The 16,314-nt window shown below is 45.9% G+C and overlaps 1 protein-coding gene across 6 annotated transcripts in view; it reads left to right on the top strand.

Annotated features, from left to right (window-relative positions):
• The window catches only part of atp8a2 (ATPase phospholipid transporting 8A2), a 279,736-nt gene that overhangs the window by 251,514 nt on the left and 11,908 nt on the right, over nt 1-16,314 (top strand). For all 6 annotated transcript variants that reach the window (XR_004412354.1, XM_033022781.1, XM_033022782.1 and 3 more), the window contains 2 exons: nt 6,936-7,024; nt 8,482-8,586. Coding sequence is in view for 5 of the 6 variants with exons in the window: in XM_033022781.1 (XP_032878672.1) it covers nt 6,936-7,024; nt 8,482-8,586 (194 nt within the window). In the remaining variant the exon portion in view is untranslated. The remainder of the gene's footprint in view (nt 1-6,935; nt 7,025-8,481; nt 8,587-16,314) is intronic.

The raw sequence follows: 16,314 nt of genomic DNA, 5'->3' as shown, positions 1-16,314 counted from the left end.
GTTTTTTGCACAAATTAGGTTTGTCTTTATTTCATGAACTTTTTTTTAATGTAATGAAAGGGAACTGCAGATGCTGGTTTATTCCAAAGATACACACGAAGTGATGGAGTATTATTTAATGCTACTACATTAATGTACTATACTTGTATATTTCTATATTAATTGATTCATAATGTTTGACTCAAACAGCTGGAGTAACTCAGTGGGTCAGGCAGCATCTCTGGAGAAAATGGATGGGTGATGTATCGGATAGGAACCAGAAAAGAAGTCTGAAGAAGAGTCTGAACTCGATACATTGCCTATCCATGTTTTCCAGAGTTGCTGCCTGACCCGCTGAGTTACTCCAGCATTTTGTGTCATTCTTTTTTTAAAGTTTGTTTATTATATTATCTATTAAGTACTGTGTTTACAAACCGGTTGTAATGCTGCAAGTAAGAATGTCATTGTTCTGTTACGGTAAATATGACAATACAACACTCTTCACTCTCCTGACTGAGCCTATTGTATAGTAGGATTGTATTGTATAAAGGGCCTGTCACACTTGGTGTCATTTGCGCTTCAAGAAGATGGCGCACAAAGTTTTTGTACATCACAAAATCCTGAGACGCCGCGCGTGACCACGCGTCACTGCCTATGTCACCACGCACCATGCGCACATCACGTGTGTGTCATGACTCGTGCGTCGTGACGCGTAAATGATGTCGCGCAAATGACGGCCAAGTGGGACAGGCCCTTAACTGAACTGAATTGAAAAAAATAATTTCACTGTACTTTGGTACACATGACAATAAAGTACCACTGAACCAATTAAAGTCATATTTTCTTTAAAATATTACTAAGATTTAAAATCATGAAAGTAATAGAAGTAAGTTTAAGTGGTTGGCTTTAATAAAGTTAGTAAATAGTAAATGGTTATACAACAATAGTTCGACGTAGAGCTCTATGTTTCCCCTCTTACAGCTTCCGTTCACCCCCAATCAGTCTGAAGAAGGGTCCCGACCTAAAACATATCCACCTATCACTTGCCAGGCTATGCCGTGCCCCTCCTCTTTTCCAGCTTTTTCCACCCTACCCCAATCAGTCTGAGGAAGGGTCCCAACCCGAATCGTCACCTATCCATGTCCTCCAGCTGACCCGCGGAGTTACTCTGGCATTTTGTGTCGTTTTTGTACACCAGTTTTGTAAACCAGGCTGAGGGATGATCTTATAGAGGTGCATAAAATCATAGGAAGAATGAATAGGGTTTGGGGAATCAAGAGCCAGAGGGGATAGGTTTAAGTGAGAGGGACAAGTTTTAATCGGAACCTGAGGGACAATTCTTTCACTCAGAGGGTGGTGGGTGTAGGGATTGAGCTGCCACAGGAGGTAGTTGAGGCAGGTACTATAACACCATTTACTTTAGTTTAAAGATGCAGCATGGAAACAGGCCCGGCGGCCCACCAAATCCACGCTGACCATTGATCACCCTTTCACACTAGTTGTATGTTATCCCATTTTCTCATGCACTCCTGACAACATCTGGCAACATCCATGACACGGGTCGGTGCAGACAAGGTTCAATTGTTAATTGGACACAATTTGCCTTCCATGCTGGCTTTCTCTAATTAACCCACAAGATGGGCGGCCAGGAGATGTGCCAATACTGTGAGATGTGGGAATTTGTCGACACCATTGATGTAGATGATCCCTACAGCTGCAGTAAGTGTTTGAGGCTAGCGGAACTCGAGCTCCGCATTGATGAGCTGGAGACCCAACTTCATACGCTGCGGAACATCAGGGAGGGGGAGTATTACCTGGATGTTTTGTGCCAGGGGATGGTCACACCGACCAGTTTAACTAATTCAGTAGTTAGTGAGCAAGGAAAGGAAGGTGTGGCCATAAGCGAGGCAGGTAGGGGGAACCAGGAGGAGATGCGTCAGGAGCCACAGCCCTTGTCCCTGACGAGCATGACCGAGGCTCTTACTCAATGTGAGGACGGGATCAGGGGCTGTGGGAGGGATGAGCAACCTGGCTGCAGCACCGTGGATCAGGGGGCCATTCAAGAGGGGGGAGTTAGAAGAAATGCCGTTGTGATAGGGGATAGTATTATTCGGGGGGTAGATAAGGTTCTCTGCGGCCAGCAGAACATGTCCCGAAGGTTGTGTTGCCTACCCGGTGCTAGGGTTAAGGATATCTCTGCGGTGCTGGAGAGAAATTTGCAGAGGGAGGGGGAGGATCCAGTGGTCGTGGTCCATGTGGGGACCAATGACATAGGAAGGACGAGGAAGGAGGATCTGCTGAAGGAGTTTGAGCAGTTAGGGAATAAATTAAAAAGCAGAACCTCGAGGGTACTGATCTCCGGATTGCTACCTGAGCCACGGGCCAAATCGGCGAGGGTACGTAAAATTAAAAAGCTGAATGCGTGGCTCAAAGACTGGTGTGGGAAAAATGGGTTTGGTTTCTTGGGCCACTGGCACCAGTACTGGGACAGGGGGGATCTGTTCTGTAAGGACGGACTTCACCTGAACGGTGCTGGGACTGGGGTCCTGGCAAATCATATAACTAGGGCAGTAGAGAGGTCTTTAAACTAAGTAGCGGGGGGGAGGTATCAAGGGGGGTAATAACGGCAGGGGTAGAGGAAATAGAGCAGGGTATCAGTGGGGAAGCGGAAAATCAAAATGTGACAGGAGGATCCAGAATGTGTGAAGATAAAGCTCTAGATGTAAAAGGGGCAAAAACGGAAAGGAAGGGTAGTAAAAATCATCTGAAAGTGCTTTATCTAAATGCACGGAGTATTCGAAATAAGATAAATGAATTAACGGTGCAATTAAGTATATATAGTTATGATATCGTGGCCATTACGGAGACATGGCTGCAAGGGGATCAGGACTGGGAGTTAAATATAGAGGGGTACTCGACAATTAGAAAAGATAGACAGGAAAGAAAGGGAGGAGGGGTGGCCCTTTTAATAAGGGAGGGAATAACGGCAATAGAGAGGAAGGATATTGCGTTGAAGGATCAGGATAGTGAAACAGCTTGGGTACAGATAGAGAATAACAAGGGGAAAAAAACACTAGTGGGTGTAATTTATAGACCTCCAAATAGCTGTGACGCTGTTAGTCAGAACATAAATCTGCAAATAGTTGACGCATGTAAAAAGGGAACTGCTGTAATCATGGGGGACTTCAATTTTCATATTAATTGGGCAAACCAAACTGGGCAGGGTAGACTAGAGGAAGAGTTTATAGAATGTATTAGAGACGGGTTCCTAGAACAGTATGTCGCAGAACCGACAAGGGGGGAGGCAATCTTGGATCAGGTCCTGTGTAATGAAGCAGGATTAATTAAAAATGTCAAGTTAGGGACTCGTTAGGACCAAGTGACCACAATATGGTCGAATTCCATATTCAAATAGTAGGGGAGCAGGTTGAAACTCAGGCTAGGGTGCTTAGTCTAAATAAGGGGGATTATGAAGGTATGAGGACTGAGCTGATCAAAGTTGACTGGGATAGCAGACTCAAGAATAAGACAGTACATGAGCAGTGGTGTACGTTTAAGGATCGACTGTATAACCTTCAAGAAAAATTTATTCCTATGAAGAAAAAAAGGGGTAAGGGAAAGAACAGTCAGCCATGGCTCAGTAAAACTATAAAGGATAGTATTCGGCTGAAGGCAAGGGCATATAAGGTAGCCAGAGATAGTGGGAGGGCAGAGGATTGGGAAGCATTTAAAGGTCAGCAAAAAATAACCAAGAGATTAATTAAGACGGGGAAAATAGACTATGAAAGGAATTTAGTGAACAACATAAAAACTAATAGTAAGAGTTTTTATAGCTATATAAAAAGTAAAAGGGTGGCTAAGGTGAACGTTGGTCCATTGGAGGGTGAGACTGGAGAGTTGTTGGTGGGGAACATGGAAATGGCAAAGGCATTAAACGAGTATTTTGTATCAGTCTTCACCATAGAAGACACAAAAAATATTCCAACGCTGGATAAACAGGGGGCGGTAGGAATGGAGGAGCTAAATACTATTAAGATCACCAAGGAGGTGGTATTAGGGAAATTAATGAGACTGAAGGAGGATAAGTCCCCTGGGCCTGATGGATTACATCCAAGGGTCTTGAGGGAGATAGCGGTGGGGATTGTGGATGCATTGGTGATAATTTTCCAAAACTCCCTGGAGGCAGGAACGGTCCCAGTGGATTGGAAAATGGCCAATGTAACACCTATATTTAAAAAAGGAAGTAAACAGAAGGCGGGTAACTATAGACCGGTTAGTCTAACATCGGTGGTGGGTAAAATGTTAGAGACAATTATTAAAGAAACACTAACGGGGCACTTGGATAAACATGACTTCATCGGACAGAACCAGCATGGTTTTGTGAAGGGGAAGTCCTGTTTAACGAATCTGCTCGAATTCTTTGAGGAAGTAACAACCCGGGTGGATAAAGGGGAACCGGTGGATGTGGTATACTTGGACTTCCAAAAGGCTTTTGACAAGGTGCCACATAAGAGACTATTGCTAAAAATAAAAAATTATGGGATTGGGGGTAATATATTAGCATGGGTAGAGGATTGGCTAACAAATAGGAAGCAGAGAGTGGGGATAAATGGTTCATACTCGGGATGGCAACCGGTAACTAGCGGGGTTCCGCAAGGGTCGGTGCTGGGACCCCAGTTGTTCACAATTTATATAAATGATTTGGAGGAGGGAACCAAGTGTAATATATCAAAATTTGCGGACGATACAAAAATGGGAGGAAAAGTAGGGGATGAGGAGGATAGGAAGAGTCTGCAAAAGGATATAGATAAGCTAGGTGAGTGGGCAACAACTTGGCAGATGAAATTTAATACTAATAAATGTGAAGTCATTCACTTTGGGAAAAAAAATGATAGGGCAAGTTATTTTCTAAATGAGGAGGAGCTGCGTTGTAATGCAGCGCAAAGGGATCTAGGGGTATTAGTACATGAATCACTAAAAGTTAGTATGCAGGTGCAGCAAGCAATCAGGAAGGCCAATGGAGTTTTGGCCTTTATTGCTAGGGGGATTGAGTATAAAAACACGGAGGTCTTGCTGCAGCTGTACACAGTATTAGTGAGACCACATTTGGAATACTGTGTACAGTTCTGGGGTCCATACTTAAGAAAGGATGTACTAGCCCTGGAGGCAGTGCAGCGAAGGTTTACAAGATTAATTCCTGCAATGAGGGGATTGACATATGAGGAAAGGTTAAGTAGGCTGGAACTCTACTCTTTGGAGTTTAGAAGAATGAGAGGCGATCTCATTAAACATATAAGATCGTGAGGGGCCTTGATCGGGTGGATGCACCGAGGATGTTCCCAATGATCGGGGAAACTAGAACTAGGGGACATAGTCGCAGAATAAGGGGGGGCTCTTTTAAAACTGAGATGAGGAAGAACTTCTTCACCCAGAGGGTGGTTAATTTATGGAATTCACTGCCCCAGGGAGCAGTGGAAGCAGAAACGTTAAATATATTTAAGTCTAAAATAGATGTTTTTTTAGCTGCCAAGGGGATAAGGGGCTACGGGGAGAGGGCAGGGATATGGACCTAGGTATGGTTAGTATAGTAAGACCTGAGTGATCTCCTGGACAAGTGTCGATCGCCTGGATTGGGGTCGGAGAGGAATTTCCCGGATTTTTTTCCCGAATTGGACCTGGGTTTTTATCCGTTTTTTTGCCTCCCCCAGGAGATCACGCGGTTCTTGGGGTGGAGAGGGGTGATAGCGGTATAAAGGGGAGGGTAGTGTCTGGTGTTCTGTGTCTTGTGTCTACTGTTTGTGGGTAAGTGTGTCTGTTTAGTGTTCAGCCATGAGCGAGTGGCGGTGCGGGCTCGACGGACCTGGTGGTCTACTCTCGCACCTACTTTCTATGTTTCTATGTTTCTATGACACACGAGGGAGAATTTACAGCGGGCCAATTAACCTACAAACCCTTGTATATCTGGGATGTGGGAGGAAACTGGAGCACTCGGGGGAAACCCAGGCGGTCACAAGGATAACGTGCCAGCTCCACACAGACAGCACCCGAGGTCAAAATCGAACCCGGGTCTCTGGTGGTCTGAGGCAGCAACTCTACCAGCGTGCATTTAAAGACATATGGACAGGTGCATGGATGAGAAAGGTTAAGAGGCATATGGGCCAAGCACGGCAAATGGAACTGGTTTGGATGGGGCAACTTTTTCGCATGGCGTAGTTGGGCTAAAGGACCTGTTTCCATGCCGTAGCAAATTGCCAGACTTCGTGCTTGGAGCCAATATCAGTTCAACAGGTTGAAAGACCTCTTTCCAGTCTGTAATGTTGCCGTGAAGAATAAATCAAGCTTTACACCAAGTTGTTAACTCCTGTACACAGCAACCTCATCGTGCTTGATCAGTTCCACTAGATTAGTTTAGTTTATTGTCATGTGTACTGAGGTACAGTGAAAATCTTTTTGCTGCGCGCTCACCAATCAGGGAAAAGACTGTACATGATTACAATCAAGCCGCACACAGTGTACAGGTACAGGATAAAGGGTGTAACATTTAGTGCTGGGGAATATCCAATTTTAAGGTCTCCAGTGAGGTAGATGGGAGATCAGGACCTCTTTCTACTTGGTGAGAGGACGGTTCAGTTGGCTGAAGATAGATGGGAAGTAACTGAACCTGAATCTGGAGGTGTGTGTTTTCCCATTTCTGTACCTCATGCCTGATGGGGGAGGGGAGAGGAGGGAGTGACCAGGGTGAGACTGGTGCTGGTGGCCTTACCGAGGCAGTGTGAAGTGGAGAAGGAATCAATGGAAGGGAGGTTGATTTGTGTGAGCTGGGCTGCGTCCGCAAATCTCTGCCATTTCTTGCAGTCTTGGATGGTGCGGTTCTTCCCATCCCAAACCCCATTCTTCCCCTCCAACACTCCACTGGTAATGGGTGACTGAATATACCTTTTCCTTCTACTTTGCAGGCTGGAATGGTCGTGAAATGTGGAACATTCTGGTTCGGCCTGGTTCTTGTTCCTGTCGTATGTTTGATAAAAGATGTATTTTGGACAGCGTAAGTAGAAATAAATTGCAACTGCAAAAGTTTGCATTCGTTCCGTGCCTTGGATGCAATGTAAAGATTTGTTCTCACCAGGGGGAGCGGGCAGGAGAATGGGGTTGAGAGGGAAAGATAAATCAGCCATTCGGGTGGTGGGTGTCTGGAGGAGGTAGTTGAGGCAGGTACTATCGCAGCATTTAAGAACCATTTAGACAGGAACATGGAATATAATGGGTTCAGGAGGATATGGGCTAAATTTCACCGTTGGAGTAGCCGTGGGCCAGTGGACGACATCGTCGGGAGCTCGCGGGTCTCAGGCTGGTGCCTGTTTTCCGGAGCTCCCGTGGCAGCAGCTGCGTCCGCTGGACTGGAGGGCGGCAGCTTCGACCACTCCCGGGCCGCGGAGCTTGAACCACGGGACTGACTTACCATCGCCCGGTGGGGTATCGCCTCAGCGCAGAGGGAGAAGAGGAGGGAAGAGACAGTAACCCTAAGACTTTTGCCTCCATCACAGTGAGGAGGTGCTTGGTGAACTCACTGTGGTGGATGTTAATTTGTGTTTATTGTGTGTTGTTTATTATTACATGTATGGCTGCAGGCAACGACATTTCGTTCAGACCGAAAGGTCTGAATGACAAATAAAGGATTCAATTCAATTCAATTCAATTCATTCAAATGCAGGCAGGTGGGACTAGCGCAGATGGGACATGTTTGTCAGCATGGTCAAGTTAGGTCGGAGGGCCTGTTTCCGCTCTATATGACTCTATGATTGGAGTAGACTTGAATGTTGGAGTAGACTTGATGGGCCTAATGGCCCAATTCTACTCCTGTGACTTAGAACTTGTCATGGAGACTCACAGAATATTTATGTTCATAAATTATGGACCTGAATTAGGCCCATCAAGTCTACGCCATTCAATCATAGCTAATCTATCTTTGCCCCCCCCAACACCATTCTCCTGCCCCTACTCCCCATAAACCCTGACAACTGTACTAATCTAGAATCTGTCAACCTCCGCCTTAAATAGATTAAATATTGCAAGTGTTTCTTCTGTCTACATTTTATTGTTGGGTTGGGCTAAGGCCTAGGTACAGTGAAATGTTTTGTTTCACATCCAACCCAGTAAAAACATGTAGCAGACCTCACCTAGGCAGTACACAAGTGTCGCCACGTTTTGGCACCGATAGAGTTTAAAAAGTTCACTGAACATTCTACTGCCTGCCGCCGCCGCACGTGTTTCAGGATGGAACCCGGGCCTCTCACGCTGTGAGGCAGCAATACGCTACCAGTAGTGAGATTTGATCATACCCATCTTAACATTTCTTCAATGTGTGCAATTTTAACAAATGATTAACTTTGGTGCAGTGTTCTGGGAAGTCACAGTATTCTGTTTAAATTCGGTATATTCAATGTTTTGCTTGTTGGTTTTGCGTGGTACAAAACTCCTGTAAAGTCATATTCTCTCATTCAGTGGCTGCCATTCCTATCATAAAACCTTGTTGGAGGAGGTTCAGGAGCTGGAAGCCCGATCTCAGGATCCTACGAAGGCTGTGTTGCGGGACTTCAGTTCAAAGAGGTAGGACTAGTTCGCCAAGTCATATTGTCATTTGGTTTGGATAAATGCTCTTCAGTTTGACTAATTGATTGATTGATTGATACTTTATTGTCTGATGTACTTGGTGCAGTGAGATTCTTTGTTTTGCATACATAAGTATGCAAAGATGGCCAATTATAGGGCACGGACAAACTTACAAAAGTGTTCAATATACAGTAGTCCCAATGGTCACTCTTCCTTCTCCCCCCCCCCCCCCCACACAGTCCCTCTTTGTCCTCAGCGGGCCCCCAATACCCCCCCTCACCGGGACACTCCTTGTTCTCGGCATTGTTTCATAGAATCATCCAGCGCGGAGACAGGGCCTTCGTCCAACTTGTCAATGCCGACCAAGATGCCACATCTAAGCTAGTGCCCTTTGCCCGTGTTTGCCCCATATTCTTGTAATCCTTTCCTATCCATGCACCTGTCCAAATGTCTTTTAAATGCTGATATTGTACCTGCCCCAACTCCCTCCTCTGGCAGCTCATTCCATATACCCACCACCCTCTAGTTTAGTTTGGTTTAGTTTAGAGATACAGCTCAGAAAGAGGCCCTTAGGCCCACCAAGTCCACACCGACCAGCGATCCCCGCACTTTAACACTATCCTACACACACTAGGGACAATTTTACATTTACACCAAGCCAATTAACCTACTAAGGTGTATTTCACACACCTCATCCCCCAGCACTTCAAGGAATAAAGTCCTAGCCTGCCCAACCTCTCCCTGTAGTTCAGGCGCTCAAGTCCTGGCAACATCCCTGGAAACCTTCATAAGTTCATACGCTGTAGGAGCTGAATTAGGACATTCGGGCCCATCAAGTCCACTTCACCATTCAATCATGGCTGATCTGGAATTTAGACAGATGAGAGGGGATCTTATAGAAACACATAAAATTATTAAGGGATTGGACATGCTAGATGCAGGAAACATGTTCCCGATGTTGGGGGAGTCCAGAACCAGGGGCCACAGTTTAAGAATAAGGGGTAGGCCATGTAGAATTGAGGTGTGGAAAAACTTTTTCACACAAAGAGTTGTGAATTTGTGGAATGATCTGCCTCAGAAGACAGTGGAGGCCGATTCACTGGATGCATTCAAAAGAGAGTTAGATAGAGCTCTTAGGGCTAGCGGAATCAAGGGGTATGGGGAGAAGGCAGGAACGGGGTACTGATTGAGGATGATCAGCCATGATCACATTAAATGCCGGTGCTTTCTTGAAAGGCCAAATGGCCTCCTCCTGCATCTATTGTCTATGTATCTATGTATGTATCTACCTTTCCCTCTCAACCCCACTCTCCTGCCTTCTCCCCATAACTCCTGACACCCTTACTAATTAATCTATATCAAAATATTCATTGACGTCCTCCACAGCGTTCTGTGGCAATGAATTCCACAGATTCACCACCCTCTGACTAAAGAAAGTCCTCCTCATCTCCTTTATTCTGAGACTGTGGCCTCTGGTCCTAGGCTCTCCCACTAGTGGAAACATCCTCTCCACATCCACTCTATCCAAGCTTTTCACTTTTCGGTAAGTTTCAATGAGGTCTCCCCTCATCCTTCTAAGCTCCAGTGAATACAGGCTCAGTGCCGTCAAACCTTCTCTGCACCCTATCCAGCATAAGGACATCCTTTCCCATGGAGCATTTAGGTCAGCATGGACAGGTTGGGCCGAAGGGTGCTGTTTGACTCTATGGCCTTAACTTAATTTATTTATTTGAATTGTTTTAGTTCCTGAATGTTACTCCAGTAGCTATGTAACATAGGATAATCACGGATAGTTCTTATTTCACAGTAATTTAATCAACCATGATTGAAATCCTGCTTGCATTAGAAATATTTGTAAAGAATAGGGAAAGGGGGAAACTGCTTTTCAGGGTCCCTACCTGGTCGGAGTGGCGGCTTTTCTCCGGGCTGCACCTCCGACCTGTCCTCGCGGCCTACCAGCGGGCCTGGAGCGGCGTTTCCTGAGGGGACCGTCCAGAACCTCGACTTCGGCGGCGGCGCAGCGCTGGAGCGCTATCGCGGAACGGAGCGGGCGATGCCTTGCCCGAGTCGCCGCGCTGGGACTCCGGTGAGCTGAAGACCGCCGATGAACATCGCGGAGCTGCGGGACTGTGGAGCGGCCAGCTGAACTTTAACATCGGGAGCCTGGGACCTCTCGGCGAGATCGCCAGTGGTGGAGCTCCGTCGGAAGCCGCGGTCTCCGGTAAGGAAGAGGCCGTTCCAGGCATCCTAAGCCGCTGAGAGGGTTCTCCCGACACCGGAGCACCATCACCCGGCCAAGAAGGGCCTGGAACATCGGCCCCCGTAGTGGTGACTGCGGAGGCCTCAATAGGCCCAACTATGGGTGGACATGGGGATGGGGACTGGACTTTGTCCCTCACAGTGGGAACCATTGTGGGGAATGTTTTTATGTTTATTGTTAAATTCTTTAATGTTGTGTCTTATCTTTATCTGTGTGCTGCACGGCAAGTCAAATTTCACTACACCAATTAGTGTATGTGATAATAAATGTCCTTTGTATCTTTTTGTATCATTGTTTTGCAAGAATATTTTTATTTTATTTTATTTTATTTACACGGTTTGCACGGTGGAGCAGTGGGAAAGTTGCAGCCTTACAACCAGTGGCGGACTGGCCAGGGTGTCAGCTTGCCCGATGGCAAGTGGGCCCCTGTGTAGTGGGCCCCCTTTGCTTCCTGGCAACCAATATTTTTAGACCCAGTCCGCCACTGCTTACAGCCCCAGAGACCAGGGTTCAATCCTGACTATCGATGCTGTCTGTACAAAGTTTGTATGTTCTCCCCATGACCATGTTGGTTTTCTCTAGGTGCTCCAGTTTTCTCCCACACAAAGACGTACAGGTTTGTAGGTTAATTGGCTTCGATAAAGATTGTAAATTGTCCCTAGTGTGTCGGATAGTGCTGGTGTACGGGGTGATCGGTGGTCACTCCTCGCAGGTCACGGAAATAGTGCCAGTTTCCGTGCTGTATCTCGAAATTTGTGATTGTATATTTCCAGTTAAACGCTGATAAGAAATAAAATTGTTAAGCTGCTTATTGATCATATCAATTGATTTATAATTGTAAGAGAAGTTCAGCACAGAACAAATAAAAGATTAGCAGCGGCAGAAGTTGAATCCCCTTAACCAGCCTGTTACATTAATGAACAGATGTGATTGAACGGTCTGATTTAGTTGAGCTCCATTAGATTATTTTCTGGTTTGACATTATTAAATTAAATGCTTAACTTTAATAATCAACTCACCATTTAAATAACTACATTTAGTTTAGTTTTAGTTTTAGAGACACAGCCCATGCCGACCACGATCACTTGTGCATTAGTTCCACCCTACACACTAGAGACAATTTACAGAGACCAATTAACCTATGAGCCTGCACGTCTTTGGGATGTGGGAGGAAACTGGAGCATCTAGCGAAAACCCACGCGGGCATAGAGAAAATGTACAAACTCCACACGGAAGCACCCGCAGTCAGTCAGGATCAAACCTGGGTCTCGGGGGTTGCAAGGCTGCTACTCCACTGTGCCACTGTGCCTTCCTATAAGCAAGCAAATGTTGGTGGGATACTCCTGTAGCAAACCTTTTTGAATCACTATAAATGGATTAGGGAGGAATAAAGAAGTGCACGAGGTTTTGACTGGATTTAACAGGACTTGTGTTGCTCATGAGGTATAATTTGCATTTGCTACATAAGCTCTGAGAGGTCTGATGATGTGGATTTTGTTGGTAAGACTGCAGCAAAAAGCTATTGAGAGCCAATGCAGAAACAGGCCCTTCAGCCCAGCCAGGTTTTACAACGCAGGATAGTACAGCACAGGAACAGGCCCTTCGGCCCAAACTATGCATTCAACTAGGTTTTACAGCATAGAATAATACGCCACAGGAACAGGCCCTTCGGCCCCCAATTTCTGTTCTAAACAAAGACACACTAGCTGAGATAGTCTGCATTTGTCCCATATCCCACCAAACCTTTCCTATCCATGAACCTATCTAAATGGCTTTTAAACATCACCATCGTTCCATAGATGCACAGACCTCAATGTGAAGATTCCCCTCTCATGTCTCTTTTAATTTTTTCTCCTTTGACCCATGCACTTTATTCTGGACCCCTCTACCCTGGGAAAGAAATTGACCTTATCTAGGTCTCATGCTTTTGTATACCACTATAAGGTCACCCCTCAGCCTCACACGCTGCAGATAAAACAAGTCAGCCTATCCAGCTTCTTCTTGTTACTCAAGCCCTTGAGTCCTGGGAACATCCTGGTGAAGATAGACACAAAGTTCTGGAGTAACTCAGTGGGTCAGGCAGCATCTCTGCAGAAAAGGAACAGGTGATGTTTTGGTTTGGAGCCCTTCTTCAGACCAGCATCTGCAGTAGAGATGCTGCCTGACCAGCTAAGTTGCTCCAGCACATTGTGTATTATCATCAGTATAAACCAGAATTTGCAGTTCCTTCCTAAAGGGCCTGTCCCACTTACGTGTCCTTGGCAGATGGAGATGGTCCCGCGAAGGTCGGGCGCGTACGCACAGCCGTCTGGAGCGCGTGACGTCATTTGAAGATGGACACAAAGCTGGAGCAACTCAGCGGGACCGGCAGCATCTCTGGAGAGAAGCTATGGGTGACGTTTCGTGTCGAGACTCTTCTTCAGTCTGAAAAGAAGGGTCTTGATCCGAAATGTCACCCGTTGCTTCTCTCCAGAGATGCTGCCGGTCCCGCTGAGTTACTCCAGCATTTTGTGTCCATCTTCAATTTTCTTGGCCCCGCTCTGGGAGTAGAAGTGGGGGCGGATCCGGACCGCAACGGCCGTGAGCCCCAGGTCGAGTTCGGCGATCGTTTGCCTGCTTCTGCTGCTGTTGAAGGTGAGACGTTGTGTTGCGCCAGGGTCTTGGGCCTGTCCCACTTTGGCCGTCAGTTCTGTGACAGGCCGTTGGTGCGCCAAGATTTTGTTCACTACAAAAATTTTGGAGCCCCGCGTGATGTCGCGCACAACTACATACCCCTCCGCGCTTCTAAGTGGGACCGGCCCCTCGTTGCCATACGATACCCGTGCGCCTCAATGCGACCACGAGGTCGCGTAATTTGCGTGCCAAGGACACCTAAGTGGGACAGGCCCTTAAATCGCCATGATCACAGTGAATTTGTGAGGGCGGCACAGTGGTACAGTGGTAGAGTTGCTGCCTTACAGCACTTATTGCACCAGAGACCCGGGTTCAACCCCAACTATGGGTGCTGTCTGTACGGAGTTTGTACGTTCTCCCCGCGACCTGTGTGGGTTTTCTCCGAGATCTTCGGTTTCCTCCCACACTCCAAAGACATACAGGTTAATGGTAGGTTAATTGGCTTGGTAAATGTAAAAATTGTCCCACGTCGGTGTAGGATAGTGTTAATGTGTGGGGATCGCTGGTCGGCGCAGACCCGGTGGGCTGAAGGGCCTGTTTCCGCTCAGTAATGGGGTGACCAGAACTGCACACATTACTCCAAGTGCAGCCAAACCAAAGTCCACGCAGGCTGCAACATGACTTCCTGACTCTTGTACTCAATGCCCCGACCATTGAAGGCAAGTATACCATAAGCCTTCTTTACCATTCTATCTACTTATGTTGCCACATTATCTCTGATGAATTTAGGAGGGACAATTCAGTACATGTTTATATTTTAATACTTTGTTTGATTTTGGCTAGGCTAGGCTAGGCTAGGCCATTTGTATTCTGGTAGCTCCGAAGTCAAATATTGTTTTGATTGGATTCTTTACCATGGCACTTAGAGGTTGAATGGAGACGTGATAGGTATATATAAAATTATGAAGAAGAATAGATACGGTAGACAAGCAGAACCTTTTTCCCAGGGTGTAAATGTCGAATAATAGAGGGCATTGTTTTAAGGTGAGAGGGGCAGAATTTCAAGGAGATGTGTGCGGCAAGTTTTTTTTTATATGCAGAAGGTGGTGTGTGCCTGAAATGTGCTGCCAGGAGAGATGGTCGAGGCAGATACAATAGTGCCATTTAAGTGGCTCATGGATATGGAGGGATTTGAACACGTGCAGACAGAGAAGATTAGTTTAACCTGCAACGTGTTTGGCATGGGCATTTCGAGCTGAAGTGCCTGTTCCTGTGCTGTACTGTACTGTTCTATTGCCAGCATAGGTAAGGGATTTGGTGTTTGATAGGGGCTGTTTGCCAGAAGTTATGCGTCTCTTATAGACTAGACTAGATAGTGAAGACAGATATGAGTGAACCAGATGAGTTTTTAATGATGATGCAGTAGGGTTTCTTTTGCTAAATTTAATCCATGATTTAACTAGTCAATTAACTGGACTTAAATTCCCCAGCCGCTGTGATGAGATTTTAACTCATTTTGCCAAATCATTGGTCCAGTCATTGGGGAATTAAATTTATTTTGTTTCATTGAGAGGGTTTGAGGAAACAAACCAAAATCCAGAAATTGAAAATTGACTTCCTAAATATTTTATTATTTTCATCTTATTTCTGAAATTGGAAGACCACCCTTCCCTTCATGAAATATTTTTTGATGGTATCTTTATAATAAATAATCTCTTAATAATTCAAATTATTTATTTAAAAGATACTGATGCCGTTTTATTTTGTTTAAATAATTTAAAATGTCTCAATTGGGGGTATATGAAAATTGCTGCAATTTCAGAGTGTTTTCATTTAAACGTGTATTAATGTATTTGATGTGTGTGTGCTGTTTACCAAAAATAACGTTTCATTCATCAAAACCAGCCTGCTCCTGTGTGTTGGGCCTTATAAGGCCAAATTACTGCTTTAAGACTGTGAGCATCTTCTGAATATTTCCTCTGTCTGCCTGTAATTGAATATCACAGTGGAGCTCGGAATTGAGTCAATTTCAGGTGTGTGGCGGGTGACTGACAGATGGGTACAGCAAGGAGACAGGCCCTTCGGCCCACTGAGTCCATGCTGACCATCGATCACCTGTTCACCCTAGTTCCATGTTATTTCGCTTTCTCATCCCATATATATTTGTATATCCACTTTATCATCACGCAAGTGTCACAGCGAACCCAAGCAATTGGTGCCTCAGTGCTGGAGGTGGAGGTCTTGCACTGAACACTGACATTAGCTCACGATCCTTTCGGTGAATTTGGAGGATTTTGTAAGGGCAGTGCTGGTGATATTTTTCCAATGCCTTCCCATGCCTCCTGTGGATCTCAGCGGGCCCTTCGGCCCAACTCGTCCATGTTGTCCCATCTAAAATAAGATCTAGATCCTCAAATACCATTTCCTCAATCAACCCCTAAGGCGGCGCAGTGCCGCAGCTGGTAGTGCTGCTGCCTCACAGCGCCAGAGACTCTGGTTCGATCCTTACCTCGGGTGCTGTCTGTGTGGAGCTTGCACGTTCTCCTTGTGGCTGCATGGGTTTCCTCCGGGTGCTCCGGTTTCCTCCCGTGTCCCAAAGACGTGTGGGTTTGTAGGTTTAATCGGCCCTCTGTAAATTGCCCCTAGTGTGTAGGGAGTGGATGCGAAAGTGGGATCACATTGATCTAGTGTGAACGGGTGATCAATGGTCTCGGTGGGCCAAAGGGCCTGTTTCTATGTTGTATCTCTAAACCAAAACCATTGAATCCTCCATTAGCAGCGCCATAAAATATAAAGGATATTTGTTAAAACAATCATGGAATTATAGAACGGAAACAGGCCCTTCGACCCAT

This window comes from Amblyraja radiata, chromosome 6 (assembly GCF_010909765.2).
Source record: "Amblyraja radiata isolate CabotCenter1 chromosome 6, sAmbRad1.1.pri, whole genome shotgun sequence".
Taxonomy (NCBI): domain Eukaryota; kingdom Metazoa; phylum Chordata; class Chondrichthyes; order Rajiformes; family Rajidae; genus Amblyraja; species Amblyraja radiata.
The sequence above is the reverse complement of the archived record's forward strand: the minus strand, read 5'-3'. Positions and strand labels throughout refer to the sequence as shown.